The sequence below is a fragment of the Coregonus lavaretus genome (assembly GCF_964263955.1).
Source record: "Coregonus lavaretus genome assembly, chromosome: 22".
Classification (NCBI taxonomy): Eukaryota; Metazoa; Chordata; class Actinopteri; order Salmoniformes; family Salmonidae; genus Coregonus; species Coregonus lavaretus.
Genome location: NC_140009.1, coordinates 15,545,162 through 15,569,665, shown reverse-complemented (window position 1 = coordinate 15,569,665; position 24,504 = coordinate 15,545,162). Strand labels below are relative to the sequence as shown.

At 43.2% G+C, this 24,504-nt stretch overlaps 1 protein-coding gene across 1 annotated transcript; it reads left to right on the top strand.

Annotated features, from left to right (window-relative positions):
- Positions 1-133: 133 nt before the first annotated feature.
- On the top strand, positions 134-24,435 carry LOC311149373 (synapsin-2-like; the record flags this gene model as incomplete). Its single annotated transcript, XM_084186544.1, has 11 exons — positions 134-486; positions 10,017-10,074; positions 14,830-14,921; positions 17,673-17,829; positions 17,950-18,039; positions 18,153-18,215; positions 18,502-18,644; positions 20,470-20,544; positions 20,893-20,995; positions 21,416-21,565; positions 21,895-24,435. 11 exons carry the CDS (start codon positions 134-136, stop codon positions 22,021-22,023), a joined length of 1,413 nt encoding a protein of 470 aa, XP_084042670.1. The 3' UTR covers positions 22,024-24,435.
- Between the last annotated feature and the right edge of the window lie 69 nt (positions 24,436-24,504).

Below are 24,504 nucleotides of genomic sequence, written 5' to 3'. Positions count from 1 at the left end.
CGCCTTCTGCAAATTAATCCGACCCTCAGGTGACATCGTTTGGCCTCGACCGTTCCCCTAAGGACTCTTCACATCCAGCCCTTGTTGATTCGTCTGCTCTGTCTGCTCTAACAGCCCTCCATCTTCTCCAGCTATGAATTACCTGCGTCGGCGCCTCTCTGACAGCACCTTCATCTCCAACCTTCCCAATGGCTACATGACGGACCTCCAGAGGCCTGACCCTGCTCAGCCTCCTCCCCCAGCTACAGCAGGCCCAGCCAAGTCTCCCACGGCTGGGACCACGCCGCCCGCCACCTCCCCTACCCCCTCCCCGGCCCCGGAGAGGAAACCCCAGCAGTCACAGTCCAGTGGGGCAGGCTTCTTCAGCTCCATCACCAACGTAGTCAAGCAGACTGCGGCCTCGGCAGGACTGGTGGAGCAGACCACGGTCACGACGCCCAAGAAGTTTAAGATCCTCCTGGTCATCGACGAACCACAACAGGAATGGTGAGGCAACATACTGTGTCTTGCTGTAGAATGGTGTGATGTAATGATGTGAATTATTGATGTGTTGATGTATGTGTTGTTTGTGTTCTGTAACGTTGGAGCTGCCCTCTTGGCCAGGTCACTGTTGTAAAACAGATATTCTGCTCAGGTTCCTTCTTGAAAAGAGGAGCTCTCAGATGGACCTGGCTTGTGGTAAAGTAATGGTTAAAACAACCTGTCTGCAGATCAGATTTGATCAGGTTACTGCTGTGGGTGGTCTAATGCCAGTGCATGTCGCTCTAATGACAAAACACAGATGCTGCTGCTCAGGAGGAGAGGAGGAAACAAAGTCCACTGACTGACTCACCATGTTAATGACATTACAGCATCAGGGAGTCTTTTTATTGCTTGCCTCACCCAAATACAGTGGTTTCCTGCAGTAATTGACAGGCATTCAGTGGTTTATGTCCTTTTTGACATGATTCACATTTCAAAATGACAGATTGGCCTTGCAGCAGGAGGACAATTCTATATATTTTGAGGAGGGTTGACTTGGTATTCCAAGAAACCCATGTGCATTCTGCTGCTATTTTTTATATTAGGTCAGTTTCTTGCAACCACCTGTGAGCATGCGCCAGACTTAAACCCATTTAATTGATTAGTCTGTTCAACCCAGTGCACTCTTTCGTGGCTTTGCATCATTGTGGAGAAAGGCAATTGCATGAATATTCAACAGCCAGTGTGGGCATGGGAAAATGCATGTGTCTTTTCACTATTGAGTAAAGACTGCAGTGCTTTCCAGTCATCATTGAGGTTCCCTTTCCCTTCCCGCTCAATGATAGGATCCCTGGTCACACGACCACCTGTCTACCATCACAGAGAGTCAATCCACAGACTTTATCTTTGGCCAGTCATGCAAAGACAACACATGGCATCATTGTATGAATAGGTGATACATAGGCTAGTAGTAGCACTTGAAGAAATTGAGTTAAAAATGATGTTATGTGTGTGCTCTGCATTACAATGCTAGTTCAGGCGGACACCTCTCTTTAATGCTGTGTGTTGAGTAGGAGGCAGGCAGGAGAGAAGGCAGATCATGACATGAATCCAAAGAGCAGATGGCATATATTAAAGGCCCAATGCAGCTGTTTTTTTGTCTGAATATCAAATCATTTCTGGACAACAATTAAGTACCTTACTGTAATAGTTTTGCATTAAAATGGTCAAAAAGAAACAGAAATAGCTTTTTAGCAAAAACTATTTCTCAAGCAAGAATTTTACTAAGATGGTCTGGGAGTGGTCTGAGTGAGGAGGGGGAGGGATATGTAATCAGAAAACTAGTTGTTATTGGCAGAGAGGTTTGTAACTCTCTTTGTTATTGGTCTATATGAACTTATACTGCCTGGTGATGTCACCAGTCAGGCCAAAACTCTACCCATGCAAAAACCCTGCTGATTAGAAGTATGTTTCATCAGCTGTTGTACAATATGATACAAAACACAGGAAAAACTGAATTTTGACTGCACTGGGCCTTTAAAGGGTTTTCACAGCAGCACTGACAGGTAGCTGTTGGCTCTCCTAAGAGCTACTTTAATAATATTTTTCCAATGTTCTGTAAAATCGCATATCTTGCTTTGAAGAGGTAAATGCAAAATATATTGTAGATAGTAGGCCTACATTATCACATACCAGAGTCATGAAGAAGGTAGCATGAAGATCAATGTTTTTAGATTTTGTGATTGTTTTGTGATTCTTGCTATGTGTTTTGTCTTGTGAATTCACATTAACTAGGTATATTTGCTTCTATGTAGTGTTGATGGTTACTTGTTTGAAAAGGGTTCCTCAGCATCTGCTGATTTTCCTCAGACATGTGTAGCTATATACAGTAGGCTATGTGCAGTAGGCTATATAGAGTGGTCTATATGCAGATGGAAACTGTAGCCTGAGGGACACATCTGCATTTGGATGACATGTTGCTTTCTGGAGAGTGGCTATTCCAGGTTGAGTCCTGTGTGTGTGCATGATTCATCTCACCATGCAAAATGGCTGCTACTACAATAACAAAGGCAGAGTGGACGGATAACGTTTATTGGCATTTGGCATACTGCAGATGCATTTATGATATTGGTGTGTATGTTGAATCAGTGCAAGCTCCTTTTAACAATGAGGATCACTATGCTTGCACTGCGGATATAGCCTATAGCCTAAGTAATGCTAGATATTTGAATACACGTCACATTGTATCACGGCTGAGGGAGCCCATTTAGGTAATAGAAACCCAGATAAATCCTAATAAGATCATACTCATGGCATTTTAAATGATGCCATGTTTTTTGGCTCCACATAAGAGCAGACAGTCAACGACCTGAGAATAAATATAATCATTGTTTTCTTATGGGATATGGGAATGCATCTATAATCATTAAATAATCATTAAATGTACCTGGATTGTTTTCGGTCTAATACCACATACAGTAATGCGAATCATGACCGGACTATCTGCACTGACTCTATGCACACTCACAGGACTATCCACACACTCACACATACTTACACTAACATACACACATACACTTATATACACACACACACATAACCCACAAACACATTCACACGCATACCGATGCCACAAACACATACTTACATACACTTACATACACACACACATAACCCACACACGCATACTGACACCGCACACACACACACACACACTTTCACACATGTACACATTCACTAATCATATATGCTGCTGCTACTTTGTTTTTTTACTATTATTATAATAATAATTATTATTATTATCTATCCTGATGCCTAGTCACTTTACCCCTGCCTTAATGTACATACAGTACCTACCTCAACTACCTGGTACCCCTGCACATTGATACAGTACTCCCCGTATATAGCCCTATTCTTGCATGTTTTTATTTATCTTGTGTCTTTACTCAATTATTTTGAACTGGGAAAGAGCTTGTAAGTAAGCATTTCCCTATAAGGTCTACACCTGTTGTATTCACTGCATGTGACAAATAACATTTGATTTGACATCAAAAACAGTTATGGAAACATTGAAGACATCTGAGTAAATTACGTTACCTTTCACATACCAGCCGTAGAGCCATTACTTTTCTATTATTTCTCTATTTTCTTTCTCTCTCTATTGTTGGGAAGGGTCCGTAAGTAAGCATTTCACTGTTAGTCTACACTTGTTATTTACGAAGCATGTGACGAATACAATTTGATTTGATGCCTCTCCTGGCATCGTTAGCTGTTTCCCTGTTTCATGTTTCCACCACTTAGCCACTAGAGAGACCTGCCACTCGCTCCCAAAGCCTGCCTCAGGCTCAGCACCACATCTACATTTCATGTGTAGATGTGGCTCTGTCGTAGCCGGCCGCGACCGGGAGACCCATGGGGCGGCGCACAATTGGCCCAGCGTCGTCCAGGGTAGGGGAGGGAATGGCCGGCAGGGATGTAGCTCAGTTGGTAGAGCATGGCATTTGCAACGCCAGGGTTGTGGGTTCGATTCCCATGGGGGGCCAGTATGAAAAATTGTATGCACTAACTGTAAGTCGCTCTGGATAAGAGCGTCTGCTAAATGACTAAAATGTAAATGTATGTGTCTACAATAACAGTGATTCAGTTCTGAGGCCCTCTCACCTTTTACACTCTTTGGGATTGGTGACCAACAGCAATCTGTTAAACAGTAGGAGAGCTAGCTAGGGGACTTTTGCCTCTGTCTGATTGCCCCATTGATTGTGTAATTTCTCGTTACTCTTTGGCCTTTTAGCTTGCGGTTGTATTTCATAAGGATGAGCTGTTTAATGACTGTAGGTTTTTACTTAGGCGTTGACATTAGCTTGTCTTTCAGTGCCCAGTAAAATATCCGTATTAGCATGTCTGTGGTGGTGATTCATTGTTAATAAAGGTTACTGATGTCACCATAAAGAGCATAGGCCTAATTACATATATAGATGTGATGAATACGTAATCACTTAATTGTCTTTGAGTCTGGAATATTGGAATACAAGATATTCTGTTTGAACAAGAACAGTATTTAACCCATAAAATTATCAGATATCTACTTCAGACAATATTTTACAACTTTAGTGTTTCCTACATCTCCTCCGTTTTCAGACCTGATCATTTTTAGTCTGTAGGCCAACCTCATGTGACGTCAGCTCTGAACTCTTGGCTAGAGGGGCTTTGAGGGTTGTGTTTTAGTGTTGGAGGGGCGGTTTCTGGGTCAGAAATGTTGTGCCCTGTGCAGGAGATAAAGACAGAGGCTGACAAGCCCCAGTATAGTAGCCTTAGGACATACACTGAAATGGAATCCGACAGGAATACTCCAGACTCACTAACACAACAGAAGGCTAAGCTAGGCTATGACCACTGGTTTCAGGCCTAAACACAAACCTGCTGCTGATTATTGCATGGTAGCAATGCGCTAACATCTTTCACAGTTTATGTCCTTATTATTATAGTTGTGAATGTTGTTGCTGACAGTACTTGTTTCTTGGCATTATCACTGCAGGCATTTAATAAACCTTTCCTCCCCTTCTCTCCTACTCAACTATCTTAATGAGACTGTTAGTTGCTATGGAGAGCTAGACAAATTAACTTGCTAGAAACCAAACAGAGAATTTTCTCAAAATGTGATAAACTGGAGAATAGCACACTAGTATAATGACCAAAGCTTGCCTCAGTGACAGTGATTATGCCAAATCATCCCTCCATTAGTGTGATTATATATTTAGCTAATCTAATGAAAATGCAATTAGAAGTAATTGCTTCAAGTATTTCACAGTGTCATGTTTTTTGTGAAAATGATATTTGTCTTTATGTGGCGTATTCTAGCTTTTTGTGAATAGATCCTGGCTTCTGTAGTCGTATGAAAGGGTATTGTTTCAGCATGATGACACTCTCCCACTGTGTACCACATATATCATGCTGTCCTTGTAGCAGAGATCATGGCTCTAGGACTGACCCCAGGCCTGTACGTATATCAGATCAACCGTCTGACACTGCTGCCCTCAAATGCCTAATTATCCTAGCTTTACATTTACATTAACTCCTCTTTCCATGTACAATGCAAATAATGCCATGAAGTGTACAATTCCCTTGTCAAAGTATGTTATCTGCATCTGCCTCCTATACATTTAGCATGAGCATACTGTGGTGTCAGAGGTTGTTGAGCTGGAGTTGAACTGTCTAAAGATGCACTACAGCCAAAGGCCTAAGACAACGTGTTATCTGTTATTAAAGTGTTATCTAGAGAACAGTCTTCCTTTATGAAACCCTAACAGAAATGGGACAGCACTCACTCACTCACAGAATGGCTGCTCAGTGCAATATCATCCTGCCTCAGAAGGAAACATCAGAACAAAGCAGCACTTCTAGTCCCTGGCTGCTCTTTGCCTGCTACCTGTTGGAAGTGGCATGGCAATTTCCCCTCGACTGACAGACTTTCAAATGGCTTTAAGATTACATACTCTCTAGTGGTTCTGTATTGACTTTGTGCATTGTAGGAATGAAGCATGTAGGCCAGATCACCATTACCATTATACTGGATGTGTCACAAATATGGCATGCTAAAGACGCCTCTTCAGATCTCATTGATATACTAGCATGGTGAGATGAGTTGGACTACTGCTTGAGTTGCTCTGTTTCAGAGGTTTGGAGATCAGATAAAATAAGTAGTAGAATAAGTAATAGCAATTTCCTGAAGACAGAAATAAACACAGAAATATAGGAGATTATAAACTGGGTGGTTCGAGCCCTGAATGCTGATTGGCTGAAAGCCAAGATATATCAGACCGTATAGCATGGGTATGACAAAAATACATATTTTTACAGGTCTAATTACATTGATAACCAGTTTATAATAGCAATAAGGCACCTCAGGGTTTTGAAGTATATGTCCAAAATACCACGGCTAAGGGCTGTATCCAGGCACTCCGCGTTGCGTCGTGCATTAGATCTGCCCTTTGCCGTGGTATATTGGCCATATACCACACCCCATTGGGCCTTATTGCTTCAGGACTAGAAGCTTCCCCTAACCTCTGATAAAGGATCAGATGGTTACGGTTAGGATTGGGTATGTCTTGTGACAGGAATGCTGTGCTATACATCACAAGGTGGACAAGGACAGATGGAACTGTCTCACTTATCAGACAAGTGTCAGAGGTTTGCTCTTGCCTCGTACAGTAGAGAGACAGCAATAGCCATTACTCATTCACTCAGTGTTGTAGAGTGGAGGTCACATACTGACTAGGAAAATTAAGACAAAATAGGCCTGTTAGTCAGACTTGCAGTGCAAAATTATCATAATTAAGTTTGCCTTTGTTTGACATATTCATCTAAATCAACTAATCACTGGTTATTTGGTAAATCACTGATCAAACGGAAGGCACTATTAACTGTCTTGGCCATGTTTTCACAATGGGAGGAAGCAAATGTTAATGATACATTAGTATTCAGGTAGGCTTATGCATGCCTCCATCCCACCCCAACCTGTCAAACTCATCTCTGAATCATCTCACTCTTTCAGAAACAAATATTTTTAGAGGCCATTTGAAATACGTTGTGCAATTGAGCATCTGAACTGTCCTATTTTCATGCAAACAATTTGATTACCTCCGGCTATTGTTTCTCCATCCTAACCTGCTCAAGCAATCTGCAATCTGCAATTTGCATAGCAATGTGATTCCATCAGTCAGTGAAGATCAACAGATGCCTTTAGCTCGCTCTTCTGTTTCTCATTACTTCTTTCATTTGTCTCCTCAATGTCCATGTTGATTTACAGAAATTAGCTACTGGAATGCCCCTCCAATATTTGCTCTTGTGCTCTCTCTCTCTCTCTCTCTCTCTCTCTCTCTCTCTCTCTCTCTCTCTCTCTCTCTCTCTCTCTCTCTCTCTCTCTCTCTCTCTCTCTCTCTCTCTCTCTCTCTCTCTCTCTCTCTCTCTCTCTCTCTCTCTCTCTCTCTCTCTCTCTCTCTCTCTTTCACTCATAATCCTTAAGAGTCTATCTAATTAACATAATATAACAATCTCCATAAAAATCTGTCAATTTAAGATAGAGATATGTTTTTTTGCATGGGCTACATCTCAATCCACAGCATCCGCCTATGTCGGCCTCCCGCATTTGGGGTGGAAAGTGGCAGAGCTACAGCGCTGTTTGTAAGGCCAGGAGACATCCTGAAAATCGGTCTTCTCATGAAAATGTCTGTAGCATCCGAACTCATATGACCACTCTATGGAAAGATGATACTCTCATGAACAGGATGGTGTTTCTCCATTTTGCTCTACGACCCCCACAAGCCCAACGGGACACGTCTGAAGTTGGTACCACCGATTTGCAAACTTCTGTATGTAGCGTCCGAACCGTTTGGCCTACAAACAAATATGACCCCACTATGGAAACGGGAGACTCTCACGAACACGATGGTGTTCTCCATTTTGCTGTACAACCAGGTACTGGTGTAAAAAATTAATGGAAGTATGGTGGTAGTTTTGTGCCAACAAAAAAATGGGGTTAAATATATGAAAAAAAACAAAAACAAAAAAAAACATATTTCCTGATCTTTCTTAAACTGTATCTCCGAGATATAGGAAAGAAACTTCAAAACCTTATTCCTTATGATTTATTTTTTGACTGTCTGTTTTGCCATTTATGAATGTGTTATTCAATGCGTTTCTATGGGCTATAGTAGTAAAGGCCAAATTCAATATTTAATCAAATAATTATTTTAACAAGTGGCATGTACTTCATTTAATGCAGGAAGGTGTTGTTAGCATGTGCAATGGTCAGGGTGCAGAGCAAAAAAGCAAAGATCAATCAGTTGATTGTAGGTTTAATTATCTTTGCCTCAATGCATAGGCCTATGTAATGTAACCAACTGGGGTTTGAACCCAGGCCTCCTGGGATCAATAAAACTGTGTTAACTCGCTGAGCTAAAATCTAAGCATTAGCTAGGGAAACTAATGCAGGTATTCAGGTGTCAAGGAAGGTTACTCATCATGTGAGTGTGATTCTGAACCACCTCCGCTATACACATACATTCAGTACATCCTCCACAAGTAGGAACTGAATCAGGGAGACAGTCGTGATACCCATTCCTTAAACCAACACTGACCTATCTACAATTTCAGGCATTGTCACTGTGGTTCTGTTTCTGAGTCATGTCTTTGGCAGCCCCACATATATCAATTTATCATAACACAGATAATCTACAGGCTTTTCATTCCCTGTGACTGTGCTGCTGTGACTCATATTCAGATTATTGTTTTCCTCCACAGCCACAGATAAATCCCAGACTCAAATTAGATCAGCAATAAATTATTCAGCCAGTCCTCACTAGGGTGTGTTTGACAAACGGTACTGACATGAAACAAACAAGTAGAAGATATATCGAATCATTTTTCCAATAGTATTTTTCTTCTGCTAGTAGGCTTCGGTGCTCACTGCTATGTGTCATTTCAATAGAAAGTTGAATATATGCTGGCCATTGAAACTTTGTATGGCTCTACTGTAGGCCTATATGCAGCACCTTTTGGTTACTTTGGCCATTGAACTATACAGCAGCATTTTAGAGAAGGTTTGTCAGAAGACTGTTTGGGGTTTTAGACCTCCGTAGAGAACAGCCATTTTGTAATCTTTAGTGGAGGAGTATCCCATTGAAATCTGTACACTTCTCTACAGCATGGTTCCAGTTGAAGTTTCGGCCATTGAAAAGCTTGACATAGTTCATTGGCTAAGAGCAACACCATGGCAACACTGACGAGAGGAGAGGCAATGCTTTCAACAGTCCCCTGACACTTAGTTTGTTTCAGGTCACTAAGTTTGTCTCCATTGATTAACCTCCCTTCCCCTCGCTCATCACTTTAAGAGCATGACGAAGGTCTCCTCTCTTTGTCTGTGGTTCAATTCAATAAATGCACTGTGTATGGGTTCAATAATGCCCAGCCTGCCTGTCTGCAGAGAATGAGTGCCAGTACCTCTGTACAGACATAGCTCAATGCTAAGCTGATATTAACACTGGATGCGCTATTGAGCCAGATAATTTCAGCCATTTTATGGAATTGTAAAATGAATCTCGTTCTGAGGGCTTTTGACTGCAATGCACCATTCAGGTAAGATCCACTAGATGGAAGCAAATGCTGCAACACGGGGGACTACTTAAATTTCATAAAAGGACTAAAACTAATCATAACATAAAAAAGTGATTAGTAGTGGAGATGACACTACCTTGACTTTATCACTTTAACAATTCGCCATGACATGTTTATCTGAGGGGAATGTGTCACAAGACAGAATGTTTTGGTAATGGTGTGGTGTGTATTTAAAGTCTTTGCTCCATAAAATCCATATTGATGCATTTTAAAGTCAATGAAGTGTGTCTTATTCAATATTGACTGGAGCCATTTGTGATTGTAAATTGATGGAAGGCGTTCACAAAGAAACGTGATCACAAGGAATCAATAGCAGAAGGATCTATCAGTGTTATCTCACCATGTCCTCTAAAGGTTAATCAATTATCTTCCCTGTTGCCTAGGGCCAAACTCTTCAGAGGGAAGAAAGTACACGGAGATTATGACATCAAAGTGGAACAGGTAAGCCTCGATAGGCAAACTGCGTCGATTTACTTTTGGCATCTGTCTCAGATAGAGTTGTCTACATAGATACTTTTATTCCATTCCAGCCAATACATATACAGTTGAAGTCGGAAGTTTACATACACCTTAGCCAAATACATTTAAACTCAGTTTTTCACAATTCCTGACATTTAATCCTAGTAAAAATTCCCTGTCTTAGGTCAGTTAGGATCACCACTTTATTTTAAGAATGTGAAATGTCAGAATAATAGTAGAGAGAATGATTTATTTCAGCTTTTATTTCTTTCATCACATTCCCAGTGGGTCAGAAGTTTACATACACTCAATTAGTATTTGGTAGTATTTGTTGTCCTTTGTTGTCCTTAAGCCATTTTGCCACAACTTTGGAAGTATGCTTGGGGTCATTGTCCATTTGGAAGACCCATTTGCGACCAAGCTTTAACTTCCTGACTGATGTCTTGAGATGTTGCTTCAATATATATCCACATAATTTTCCTTCCTCATGATGCCATCTATTTTGTGAAGTGCACCAGTCCCTCCTGCAGCAAAGCACCCCCACAGCTTCACGGTTGGGATGGTGTTCTTCGGCTTGTAAGCGTTCCCCTTTTTCCTCCAAACATAACGATGGTCATTATGGCCAAACAGTTCTATTTTTGTTTCATCAGACCAGAGGGCATTTCTCCAAAAAGTACGATCTTTGTCCCCATGTGCAGTTGCAAACCGTAGTCTGGCCTTTCTAAGGCGGTTTTGGAGCAGTGGCTTCTTCCTTGCTAAGCAGCCTTTCAGGTTTTGTCGATATAGGACTTGTTTTTCCTCCAGCATCTTCACAAGGTCCTTTGCTGTTGTTCTGGGATTGATTTGCACTTTTCGCACCAAACTACGTTAATCTCTAGGAGACAGAGCGCGTCTCCTTCCTGAGCGGTATGACGGCTGCGTGGTCCCATGGTGTTTATACTTGCGTACTATTGTTTGTACAGATGAACGTGGTACCTTCAGGCATTTGGAAATTGCTCCCAAGGATGAACCAGACTTGTGGAGGTCTACAAATTGTTTTCTGAGGTCTTGGCTGATTTCTTTTGATTTTCCCATGATGTCAAGCAAAGAGGCATGAGTTTGAAGGTAGGCCTTGAAATACATCCACAGGTACACCTCCAATTGACTAAAATTATGTCAATTAGCCTATCAGAAGCTTCTAAAGCCATGACATCATTTTCTGGAATTTTCCAAGCTGTTTAAAGGGACAGTCAACTTAGTGTATGTAAACTTCTGACCCACTGGAATTGTGATACAGTGAATTATAAGTGAAATAATTTGTCTGTAAACATTTGTTGGAAAAATTACTTGTGTCATGCACAAAGTAGATATCCTAACCGACTTGCCAAAACTATAGTTTGTTAACAAGAAATTTGTGGAGTGGTTGAAAAACAAGTTTTAATTACTCCAACCTAAGTGTATGTAAACTTCCCACTTCAACTGTATACAGTGCCTTGCAAAAGTATTCATCCCCCTTGGCGTTTTTCCTATTTTGTTGCATTACAACCTGTAATTTAAATGGATTTTTATTTGGATTTCATGTAATAGACATACACAAAATAGTCCAAATTGGTGAAGTGAAATGAAAAAAATTACTTGTTTCAAAAAATTCGAATAAATAAATAACGGAAAAGTGGTGCGTGCATATGTATTCACCCCCTTTGCTATGAAGCCCCTAAATAAGATCTGGTGCAACCAATAACCTCCAGAAGTCACATAATTAGTTAAATAAAGTCCACCTGTGTGCAGTCTAAGTGTCACATGATCTGTCAAATGATCTCAGTATATATACACCTGTTCTGAAAGGCCCCAGAGTCTGCAACACCACTAAGCAAAGGACACCACCAAGCAAGCGGCACCATGAAGACCAAGGAGCTCTCCAAACAGGTCAGGGACAAAGTTGTGGAGAAGTACAGATCAGGGTTGGGTTATAAAAAAATATCAGAAACTTTGAACATCCCACGGAGCACCATTAAATCCATTATTACAAAATGGAAAGAATATGGCACCACAACAAACCTGCCAAGAGAGTGCCACCCACCAAAAGTCACAGACCAGGCAAGAAGGGCTTTAATCAGAGAGGCAACAAAGAAATATAACCCTGCAAAAGGAGCTGCAAAACTCACAGCAGAGATTGGAGTATCTGTCCATAGGACCACTTTAAGCCGTACACACCACAGAGCTGGGCTTTACGGAAGAGTGGTCAGAAAAAACCCATTGCTTCAAGAAAAAAATAAGCAAACACGTTTGGTGTTCGCCAAAAGGCATGTGGGAGACTCCCCAAACATATGGAAGAAGGTACTCTGGTCAGATGAGACTATAATTGAGCTTTTTGGCCATCAAGGAAAACTCTATGTCTGGCGCAAACCCAACACCTCTCATCACCCCGAGAACACCATCCCCACAGTGAAGCATGGTGGTGGCAGCATCATGCTGTGGGCATGTTTTTCATCGGCAGGGACTGGGAAACTGGTCAGAATTGAAGGAATGATGGATGGCGCTAAATAAAGGGAAATTATTGAGGGAAACCTGTTTCAGTCTTCCAGAGATTTGAGACTGGGATGGAGGTTCACCTTCCAGCAGGACAATGACCCTAAGCATACTGCTAAAGCAACACTCAAGTGGTTTAAGGGGAAACATTTAAATGTCTTGGAATGGCCTAGTCAAAGCCCAGACCTCAATTCAATTGGGAATTTGTGGTTTGACTTAAAGATTGCTGCACACCAGCAGAATCCATCCAACTTGAAGGAGCTGGAGCAGTTTTGCCTTGAAGAATGGGCAAAAATCCCAGTGGCTAGATGTGCCAAGCTTATAGAGACATACTCCAAGAGAGCTGCAGCTGTAATTGCTGCAAAAGGTGGCTCTACAAAGTATTGACTTTCGGGGGGTGAATAGTTATGCACGCTCAAGTTTTTTTTGTCTTATTTGTTGTTTGTTTCACAATAAAAAATATTTTGCATCTTCAAAGTGGTAGGCATGTTGTGTAAATCAAATGATACAAACCCACCAAAAATCCATTTTAATTCCAGGTTGTAAGGCAACAAAATAGGCAAAATGCCAAGGGGGGTGAATACTTTCGCAAGGCACTGTAGCTCCTCCCACCAGCCTCCTCTGATCTATGCTGTATTTATGACTATTGATATACACTACCGGTCAAAAGTTTTAGAACACCTACTCATTCAAGGGTTTTTCTTTATTTTTACTATTTTCTACATTGTAGAATAATAGTGAAGACATCAAAACTATGAAATAGCACATATGGAATCATGTAGTAACCAAAAAAGTGTTAAAAGTTAAATATATTTTATATTTGAGATTCTTAAAATAGCCACCCTTTGCCTTGATGATAGCTTTGCACACTCTTGGCATTCTCTCAACAAGCTTCATGAGGTAGTCACCTGGAATGCATTTCAATTAACAGGTGTGCCTTCGTAAAAGTTAATTTGTGGAATTTCTTTCCTTCTTAATGCATTTGAGCCAATCAGTTGTGTTGTGACAAGGTAGGGGGGGGGGGGTATACAGAAGACAGTCCATCATTACTTTAAGACATGAAGGTCAGTCAATATGGAACATTTCAAGAACTTTTAAAGTTTCTTCAAGTGCAGTCGCAAAAACCATCAAGCACTATGATGAAAATGGCTCTCATGAGGACCGCCTCAGGAATGGAAGACCCAGAGTTACTTCTGCTGCAGAGGATAAGTTCATTAGAGTTACCAGCCTCAGAAATTGCAGCTCAAATAAATACTTCACAGAGTTCAAATAACAGACACATCTCAACATCAACTGTTCAGAGGAGACTGTGTGAATCAGGCTTTCATGGTCGAATTGCTTCAAAGAAACCACCACTAAATGACACCAATAAGAAGAAGAGACTTGCTTGGGCAAAGAAACATGAGCAATGGACATTAGACCGGTGGAAATTTGTCCTTTGGTCTGGAGTCCAAATTTGAGATTTTTGGTGCAACCGCTGTGTCTTTGTGAGACGTGGTGTGGGTGAACGGATGATCTCCGCATGTGTAGTTCCCACCGTAAAGCATGGAGGAGGTGTTATGGTGTGGGGGTGCTTTGCTGGTGACACTGTCTGAGATTTATTTAGAATTCAAGGCACACTTCACCAGCATGGCTACCACAGCATTCTGCAGCAATACTCCATCCCATCTGGTTTGGGCTTAGTGGGACTATCATTTGTTTTTCAACAGGACAATGACCCAACACACCTCCAGGCTGTGTAAGGGCTATTTTCCCAAGAAAGAGGGTGATGGAGTGCTGCATCAGATGACCTGGCCTCCACAATCCCCCGACCTCAACCAAATTTGAGATGTTTTGGGATGAGTCAGACCGCATACTGAAGGAAAAAGCAGCCAACAAGTCCTCAGCATATGTGGGAACTCCTTCAAGACTGTTGGAAAAGCATTCCAGGTGAAGCTGGTTGAGAAAATGCCAAGAGTGTGCAAAGCTGTCATCAAGGCAAAGGGTGGCTATTTGAAGAATCTCAAATATAAAATATATCTTCATTATGTTTAACACTTTTTTGGTTACTACATGATTCCATATGTGTTATTTCATAGTTTTGATGTCTTCACTATTATTCTACAATGTAGAAAATAGTAAAAATAAAGAAAAACCCTTGAATGAGTAGGTGTTCTAAAACTTTTGACCGGTAGTGTAGTTTCTACATTCAGTTCTTCAGATGGATCTGTCTGTTTTTCTGCCATCCAGGCTGAGTTCAGTGAGATCAACGTCATAGCTCACTCCAACGGGTCTTGTAATGTGGACATGCAGGTTCTGAGGAACGGTACCAAGGTGGCCAGGTGAGACACGTGCGGACGCGCGCACAAACACACACACCACACACCACACACACACACACACACACACACACACATACACACACACACACACACAAGCCAAACAGTATTATCTGAAATCATTGGCACTTCACCAGTGCCGCAAAAGGCAATTTTTCATAAGCAACATACTCAAACATCGAATCTGAAAATGTGCCATTGTCACGCCCTGGCTCTGGGGACTCTTATATGTTGAGCCAGGGTGTGTAGGGTCTATGTTTTGTGTTCTATGTTCAGTTTCTAGTTCATGTGTTTTCTAGGTTGGCCGGGGTGGTTCTCAATCAGAGGCAACGAGAATCAGCTGTTGCTTGTTGTCTCTGATTGGGAACCATACTTAGGCAGCCTGTTGTGCACTTGTGTTTTGTGGGATCTTGTTCCGTGTAGGTTTGTGTTTGTTAACCGAGGACTTCACGTTTCGTTTGGTTGTTTTGTATTTTGTATCGTGTTGCCAGTACACTATTAAAGAGATGTACGCATATCACGCTGCACCTTGGTCCACTTATTACGACGATCGTGACAGAAGATCCCACCAAAACAGGACCAAGCAGCGTGTCCAGGAGCGGACAGCCTGGACTTGGGAGGAGATCTTGGACGGGCAGGGGTCCTGGACTTGGGAGGAAATCCAGGCCGGTATGGATCGGCGTCCGTGGGAGGAGACGGTGGAGGCGCGCCATAGAGAGGAGCAGCGGCGCCAACCGGGCCGACGTCGGACACGCAAGAGGCAACCCCAATAAAAAAATTTGGGGGGGCACACGGCATGGACGACGGGGCTGCTGGAGGCAGCTACTGGGCAAGTTTGTGGATTAGGAGAGGAGGCCACCGGGTTTGGGGGGCTGGAAGGGAGGTTGGCGGAGCCTAGAGGTAGAGCAGAGCCAACTCCCCGTACTCAGGCTAGGCAGCGTGAGACTGGGCAGGTTCCGAGGTATGCGGAGCTGCGTACTGTGCCGCGAGTGGTCCGGCACAGTCCAGTACGCCCTGTGCGAGCACCACGCACGTGTCGTGCTAAGGTGGGCATGCAGCCAGGACGGAGTGTGCCGGCTCAACGCTCGTGGCCTCCAGTACCCCTCCTCGGTCCCGGATATCCTGCGCCAGTGTCACGTGCTGTAGTGCCAATATGAGTACACAGCCCTGTACGTCCTGTGCTGATGCCGCACACAGTGTGTGTAAAAATAGGCATTCAGCCAGGGCGGGTTGTGTCAGCTCTTCGCTCCAGACTTCCAGTCCGTCTCGCCAGCCCGGCCTGGCCTGTTCCTGCTCCCCGCACCAAGCCTATGGTGCGCGTCGCCAGCCTGGCCCGGCCTGTTCCTGCTCCCCGCACCAAGCCTGTGGTGCGCGTCGCCAGCCCGGCCCGGCCTGTTCCTGCCCCTCGCACCAAGCCAATGGTGCGCGTCGCCAGCCCGGCCTGTTCCTGCCCCACGCACCAAGCCAATGGTGCGCGTCGCCAGCCCGGCCCGGCCTGTTCCTGCCCCTCGCACCAAGCCAATGGTGCGCGTCGCCAGCCCGGCCCGGCCTGTTCCTGCTCCCCGCACCAAGCCAATGGTGCGCGTCGCCAGCCCGGCCCGGCCTGTTCCTGCTCCCCGCACCAAGCCTGTGGTGCGCGTCGCCAGCCCGGCCCGGCCTGTTCCTGCTCCCCGCACCAAGCCAATGGTGCGCGTCGCCAGCCCGGCCCGGCCTGTTCCTGCTCCCCGCACCAAGCCTATGGTGCGCGTCGCCAGCCCGGCCCGGCCTGTTCCTGCTCCCCGCACCAAGCCAGTGGTGCGCTTCGTCAGCCCGGTCCGGCCCATTCCTGCTCCCCGCACCAAGCCAATGGTGCGCGTCGTCAGCCCGGTCCGGCCTGTTCCTGCTCCCCGCACCAAGCCAATGGTGCGCGTCGTCAGCCCGGTCCGGCCCGTTCCTGCTCCCCGCACCAAGCCAGTGGTGCGCGACGTCAGCCCGGTCCGGCCCGTTCCTGCTCCCCGCACCAAGCCTGTGGTGCGCGTCGCCAGCCCGGTCCGGCCCGTCCCTGCTCCCCGCACCAAGCCAGTGGTGCGCGTCGTCAGTCCGGCACAGCCGGTGCCTGTTTCACCGGTGCCTGGTCAGGTACCGGTCAGCTGCTCCACACCGGAGCCTAAGCAATCCGCTCCACCGATGTCCAGCTCCAGCCAGCGGGACCAGACCAGGGGCGCTACGGGGGGGTTGTTAGAGGGTGGTGGTCACGCCCGGAGCCGGATCCGCCTCCGAGGCGGAATGCCCACCAGGCCCCTCCCCTGTTGGGTTTATGTTGGCGCGGTCGCAGTCCGCACCTTTGGGGTGGGGTACTGTCACGCCCTGGCTCTGGGGACTCTTATATGTTGAGCCAGGGTGTGTAGGGTTTATGTTTTGTGTTCTATGTTCACGATCTAGTTTATGTGTTTCTATGTTGGCCGGGGTAGTTCTCAATCAGAGGCAACGTGAATCAGCTGTTGCTTGTTGTCTCTGATTGGGAACCATACTTAGGCAGCCTATTGTGCACTTGTCTTTTGTGGGATCTTGTTCCGTGTTGGTTTGTGTTCATGACCGAGGACTTCACGTTTCGTTTTGTATTTTGTATCGTGTTGCTAAGTACACATTAAAGAGATGTACGCATATCACGCTGCGCCTTGGTCCAATCATTATGACGATCGTGACAGCCATGGTTGTGAAGGTCAAACCACTTTTCATTTCTCTCTGAAGCATCTGTGTATTTATGTTTTACAGGTCATTCAAGCCTGACTTTGTCCTCATCCTCCAACATGCCTTCAGTATGACCCACAATGAGGACTTCCGTAACCTGATCATTGGTCTGCAGTATGGGGGCATCCCCAGTATCAACTCGCTGGAGTCCATCTACAACCTGTGTGACAAGCCCTGGGCGGTAGGCAGACAGAAGGCTGGCTGGGTGCAATGCATGAGACTTGTTTATTTGTGTCTTAAGTCAGTGGCATAACTTCACTAATGGATGTCTCACTAATGGATATCAAATGTTTGTCTCTAGTTTGCACAGCTAATAAGCACCTACAGGAAGCTTGGTGCAGAGAAGTTCCCTCTGATCGAACAGACCTTCTATCCCAACTACAAGGAGATGGTAATGACCTAATCATGTCCTCTGAAAATGTAGCCATTAATGTGGACTTATTTTGCTTCGTTGTATCATGAAACCAGACATAAAACAATAATGTCTGACGGTTTATCACTCAGGTTGCCATGCCAACGTTTCCTGTAGTTGTGAAAATTGGACACGCTCACTCAGGAGTAGGAAAGGTAAGAATGTTATTAAGGCTTGATATTGTTATTCTGTAGACTGTCGGGCTGCTAGTGGAGGGTGTTGGTTGGCGAGAGGTGCATTCTGGTCTGGTTGTTATTATTGTTCATTACAAAAACAATTACATCACAAAAAATAAGGTTATACTAGCAGACAAAATACATGGGTTTGTGTTGCCGTTTGGAGAGGACCTGGTTGTTTGAGAGAACCACTGACGACTATCATCTCCTAATGTTGTTTCCTCCCTGGGTTTCTTACTGTACTTACTGTGTGTGTTGTGTCCAGGTGAAGGTGGATAACCACAGTAAGTTCCAGGACATAGTCAGTGTTGTGGCTCTCACCCAGACCTACACCACCACAGAGCCCCTCATCGACTCCAAGTACGACATCAGAATCCAGAAGATTGGCAATGACTACAAGGCTTACATGTACGTACTATTCGCCATTTTGTATTTATGATTATTCCTCTGTTGTAAGCTAATGTAAACATCTGAAAACCTTTAAATGTTCCACATTAGGCATACAGTGAGGGAAAAAAGTATTTGATCCCCTGCTGATTTTGTACGTTTGCCCATGATCAGTCTTTCATTTTAATGGTAGGTTTATTTGAACCGTGAGAGACAGAATAACAACAAAATAATCCAGAAAAACGCATGTCAAAAATGTTATAAATTGATTTGCATTTTAAAGAGGGAAATAAGTATTTGACCCCTCTGCAAAACATGACTTAGTACTTTGTGGCAAAACCCTTGTTGGCAATCACAGAGGTCAGACGTTTCTTGTAGTTGGCCACCAGGTTTGCACACATCTCAGGAGGGATTTTGTCCCACTCCTCTTTGCAGATCTTCTCCAAGTCATTAAGGTTTCGAGGCTGACGTTTGGCAACTCAAATCTTCAGCTCCGTCCACAGATTTTCTATGGGATTAAGGTCTGGAGATTGGCTAGGCCACTCCAGGACCTTAATGTGCTTCTTCTTGAGCCACTCCTTTGTTGCCTTGGCCGTGTGTTTTGGGTCATTATCATGCTGGAATACCCATCCACGACCCATTTTCAATGCCCTGGCTGAGGGAAGGAGGTTCTCACCCAAGATTTGACGGTACATGGCCCCATCCATCGTCCCTTTGATGCGGTGAAGTTGTCCTGTCCCCTTAGTAGAAAAACACCCCGAAAGAATTAATGTTTCCACCTCTATGTTTGACGGTGGGGATGGTGTTCTTGGGGTCATAGGCAGCATTCCTCCTCCTCCAAACACGGCGAGTTGAGTTGATGCCAAAGAGCTCGATTTCTGTCTCATCTGACCACAACACTTTTACCCAGTTCTCCTCTGAATCATTCAGATGTTCATTGGCAAACTTCAGACGGGCCTGTACATGTGCTTTCTTGAGCAGGGGGACCTTGCGGGCGCTGCAGGATTTCAGTCCTTCACGGCGTAGTGTGTTACCAATTGTTTTCTTGGTGACTATGGTCCCAGCTGCCTTGAGATCATTGACAAGATCCTTCCGTGTAGTTCTGGGCTGATTCCTCACCGTTCTCATGATCATTGCAACTCCACGAGGTGAGATCTTGCATGGAGCCCCAGGCCGAGGGAGATTGACAGTTATTTTGTGTTTCTTCCATTTGCGAATAATCGCACCAACTGTTGTCACCTCCTCACCAAGCTGCTTGGCGATGGTCTTGTAGCCCATTCCAGCCTTGTGTAGGTCTTCAATCTTGTTCCTGACATCTTTGGAGAGCTCTTTGGTCTTGGCCATGGTGAAGAGTTTGGAATCTGATTGATTGATTGCTTCTGTGGACAGGTGTCTTTTATACAGGTAACAAGCTGAGATTAGGAGCACTCCCTTTAAGAGTGTGCTCCTAATCTCAGCTCGTTACCTGTATAAAAGACACCTGGGGTCATAAATCTTTCTGATTGAGAGGTTGTCAAATACTTATTTCCCTCATTAAAATGCAAATCAATTTATAACATTTTTGACATGGATTTTTTTGTTGTTATTCTGTCTCTCACTGTTCAAATAAACCTACCATTAAAATTATAAACTGATCATTTCTTTGTCAGTGGGCAAACGTACAAAATCAGCAGGGGATCAAATACTTTTTTCCCTCACTGTAAGTATCTGCCTTTTTTGTTGTTGTTGTGTAATCCAGAAGTGTAATCGAATTAATCCAAGACAATTTAATTTGTGAATCCTTGAATTAACAATCAACAGGGACTTTAATATGTATACCATTTGTATAATGTCTCATACATTATAGGAGGACTTCAATCTCTGGCAACTGGAAGAGCAACACAGGCTCAGCCATGTTGGAACAAGTGGCCATGACTGACAGGTATGAGTCCTGAACAACAGCAGTACAACACCACTGACAATGCTTCCATTCTAATAGGACAAGACAAGAGAATGCCAGACAATAGCCTGTCTCATTACGAAAGTCAATTATAATTCATGTAGCTCATTATGAAACAATCTAAATGTCTGTATTGATACAAGTTAGCACTCTGTATTGTGTTCTCTCTGAATGGTACACAATTGATTAAAGCCATTTGAGTAATCACACTGCTACATGCAAATTATCTCTATTAAATAGCATCACACTCGTCCTTGACATAAATCTGTTGACTGTGACACTATGTAAGACCACTTTGTGTGAGATCTATCCTCCTTGGCTTGTGTTCAGGTACAAGCTGTGGGTTGACACCTGCTCAGAGATCTTCGGAGGGCTGGATATCTGTGCTGTCAAAGCCATTCATGGAAAGGACGGGAAAGATTACATCACTGAGGTAGGTGTTTCCTAGTAAGTGTAAAATATTTCACATCGCCTGAAATATTGCAGGAATTATTATGATGTATTACCTAATTATTCAGCTGCTCTCAACACACAGGCAGTTTGCTTATTAAATATTTTGAAATATTCAACATATTTGTTAACCAATGTATTACTGTATTCCATAACCTTGTTAGGTCGCTATCTGGTTGTTATGGGAACAGCAGCCTACACATGATATGGTTAAATGTTCATGTTTCACAGATGGCACAACTATTGAGAGCATGGGATGGTATCCAAACATATTTCCCTAGCCATTCAGTTAAACCCTCACTTTAACCAAATGTGACACACAATCTACTGTGCTTCCTTCATAACTTACTCCACGTCCACCTTCTCTTCCTCTGGTAATAATACCATCTTCTGTGTGTGTCAGGTGGTGGGGTCCTCCATGTCGCTGGTAGGAGAGCATCAGGCAGAGGACAGGCAGCTCATCACTGACATGGTGGTAGCCAAGATGAACCAGGCAGTAGGACGGACACCCGCTGGGTCTGCTAACAGACCAACCACCATGCAGCCGTCACAGGTATGGTGAAGTAGGCTACATACACCAACTGTATGGGAATATGATCAGTCATAGTCTCACAGGTAGGCTTTTAGGAAATCCTGTTTGAGAGCCTCCACCTGTATTAGAGTTTAGTGTATAATATCCATATTACTGTGTCTTAGTAACTAGTGTATAGCTAGATTTGTGTATAGCCTTTGTGTATTGCCAGATTAGTATAAAACCAACATTGGATCTATATTCTTGTTGGAAAAGTACATTCTTTAAAGCAGTATGAAAACAGAATTGTGTCATAAGGACATTTAACTGTAGTGTCTCTGGGAGTAACACTTTGTTTTGTGTGTTTGCAGAGTGGTGTCCAGAAGGACCTGGTGGTTGATCCCAAGACTGGTGCTACACGCCCTCCTCAAGGTTGTCTGCAATACATTCTCGACTGTAATGGCGTTGCAGTGGGGCCAAAACCCGTCCAGGCCAACTAATTAGCCCGCCAAAGTGGAAGTCTATGTAATATTGAAATGATGATGACGTACATTAGCTGAACACAAAAGCAGAGAGGAGGGGAGGGAGTTGGGGAGTGGAGAGACGTTAGACAGACTGAGATCTGGCTGGTGTTAAGTTTGGCCCAGAGTGTACTGCTGGCCTGGAATGTGTTTTTCCTCTATGCAGTGTCAAGATGTACTGTCCACTTGTTTCCCTGTTGATTTAGTGTGCTTGTAACGGTCGCCTCTGTTTCTCTGTAGCCGTTGTTTTCTTTGGGGCTGTTGTTGACGGTGTAATGAGCAGATTGTGTCTACACTGAGTCTAGTGCTGCTGTGTGTCAGGTGTTTGATTTAGTCATTATTCATCATTTGACCCCCCCCCCCTCCATTTTGGTGTGTACTTTTAGATATTGTCAAACTGGTTTATCGTGCAGTTTGACGTTTGTGTATATGTCAATATGTAAATGTGGGTGCGTGTGTCTGTAGTGGTGATTATTTTCATACATATACTAATATAATAGGTAATTATCTTTTGTTTTGCCTGAATGATATGAAGGCAGGTAACTGTATGTTTTAAATGTCAGATGATCAATCAGGATGTTTCTTTAGTGACATCAATGTTATAGTTCCAAACTACTGTCCCTGTGATTTATGCATTGTGAATGTGTCATAATATGGAATACATATTGTATAAGTTATACAAAATAGGTGTATTCATAAACAACCAAGTGTTAGAGCCAAGAAAGCTAATGAGTACACCAACACATACAGCAAGATCACTTCTATGTAGACCTTCATTGTTTAAAAGGAGGTTTGAAACATGTATGAAACGTTGCTGTTTCTTTGTTCATTATTAGCAGATAGACTACCCATACTTCCCTCAGTGAACATTGCTATAATAACCAACTCCTAGCAAGACAGTTCTTTGACAGTTTTATAAATTGTCTCTATGCACAGAACACAGCCATAGATGTCTTCATGTGTATGAGGACAAACATATTAGATAACTTACAAAATTACAATAGACTACTCTAGCATTTTGAGAGAAATAATACATATTTGACTTATTTATTATCACTCAGCACTTATAATCACAGTCCCCACACTGTAAATATATAGGATATGTTTGTGGCAGCTGCATTTGCGTCAGCAGAGAGGAGAGATTGTGATAGAGTTAGAGAGTAACTGTGATAGTAGAATGCTCTCATTAAGATTCGTTAACAGAATGACTCTAGAGGTGTGTTCATTATCTAATGAGATTACAGTAATAACCGTTTCCTCTTAGGTCTATGATGCATGTGTAAACCTATTTGTGATATTTCAGGAAGTGAAGTAGTCAAATTAGTCCTGTCATTTTCAATTATGTTGTCAAGTAAAAAACTAAATTGTGCTTCAGTGAAATGGTCTTACATAATAATATATTTAAATTACTAGGTATAAGGTTTCTGATACCACCATACACATACCGTCCATGCTCAATATCAATGACTGTAGTGGCATTGCCATGACAACAGGGATGGCGCTCTGTATTGCCGTGATGATATGCGTGGAGTTATGCTTATGTTACTGCCATTTAAAAATAATTTGACATATTTGCCTTATCATACTCCTCTGAGTTAATGGAGAGTGCAATATATATGTTTATAACTTTATATTCTTTATATTTTTAGTACCAGATCTTCTTCCATAATTTATTCATAGAGCTATATTCACAAGTGGGATACAAACATTCTCCCATAGCTACCACTGTTGTACATTAAAAACACCTGCATTAAGTAGTAGTTATTAGAAGCCATGCATGTGTCCTATTTGGTGAAATGGTCGTACAACTAAGAATACATCTATATCAAGGTAATTGTACATGTGTGTCCCATTCTAAAACACTTTGTTTGCTACTAACAGAATTGTACAAACGAACTATGTTTAGCAAGCTCAGTGTGCAAGTTATTTTCCTAGGTGTATGAAATAACATTGTGTCTGTGCAGATAGCCTAACCCAGAGAGTAACCCTGTAAAAGCCTTGCCTGTGGCTTTATGGTTTTGTGTTTTGATTTGTGGAGTAAAATGCCATGACGTATCTACAAAAGGGAGGATAGAGCGGTGGCACCAAGGTCCTTAATAGTTGCATAGTGACGTATTTGTTGTGGAACTAATTGATTAAAGAAGTTATTGTCAGGGGAAACTCAAAATCAGCCATCCTGCCCAGGTGAAACTCCTTTGCTGGTTCAGTTTTTCAAACCTGCTGGGTTGCAGCTATTTTGGACCAGGGTGACTACTATCTGTTAAGTGTGCACTCTTGGAACTAGTGTTGAACTGTTTGAAAAAATCCAGTACAGATAACAATACATTGTAGAAAAATTCCCCAAATTGATATTTTCCCCTGTCACTGGCAATAAAGCTTCCTTTGCAATATATGTTCAGTCTGTGTTGCCATATTTGTTATGGTTGTATAAAAACACTAGGCCTATATCAACGAGCAAAT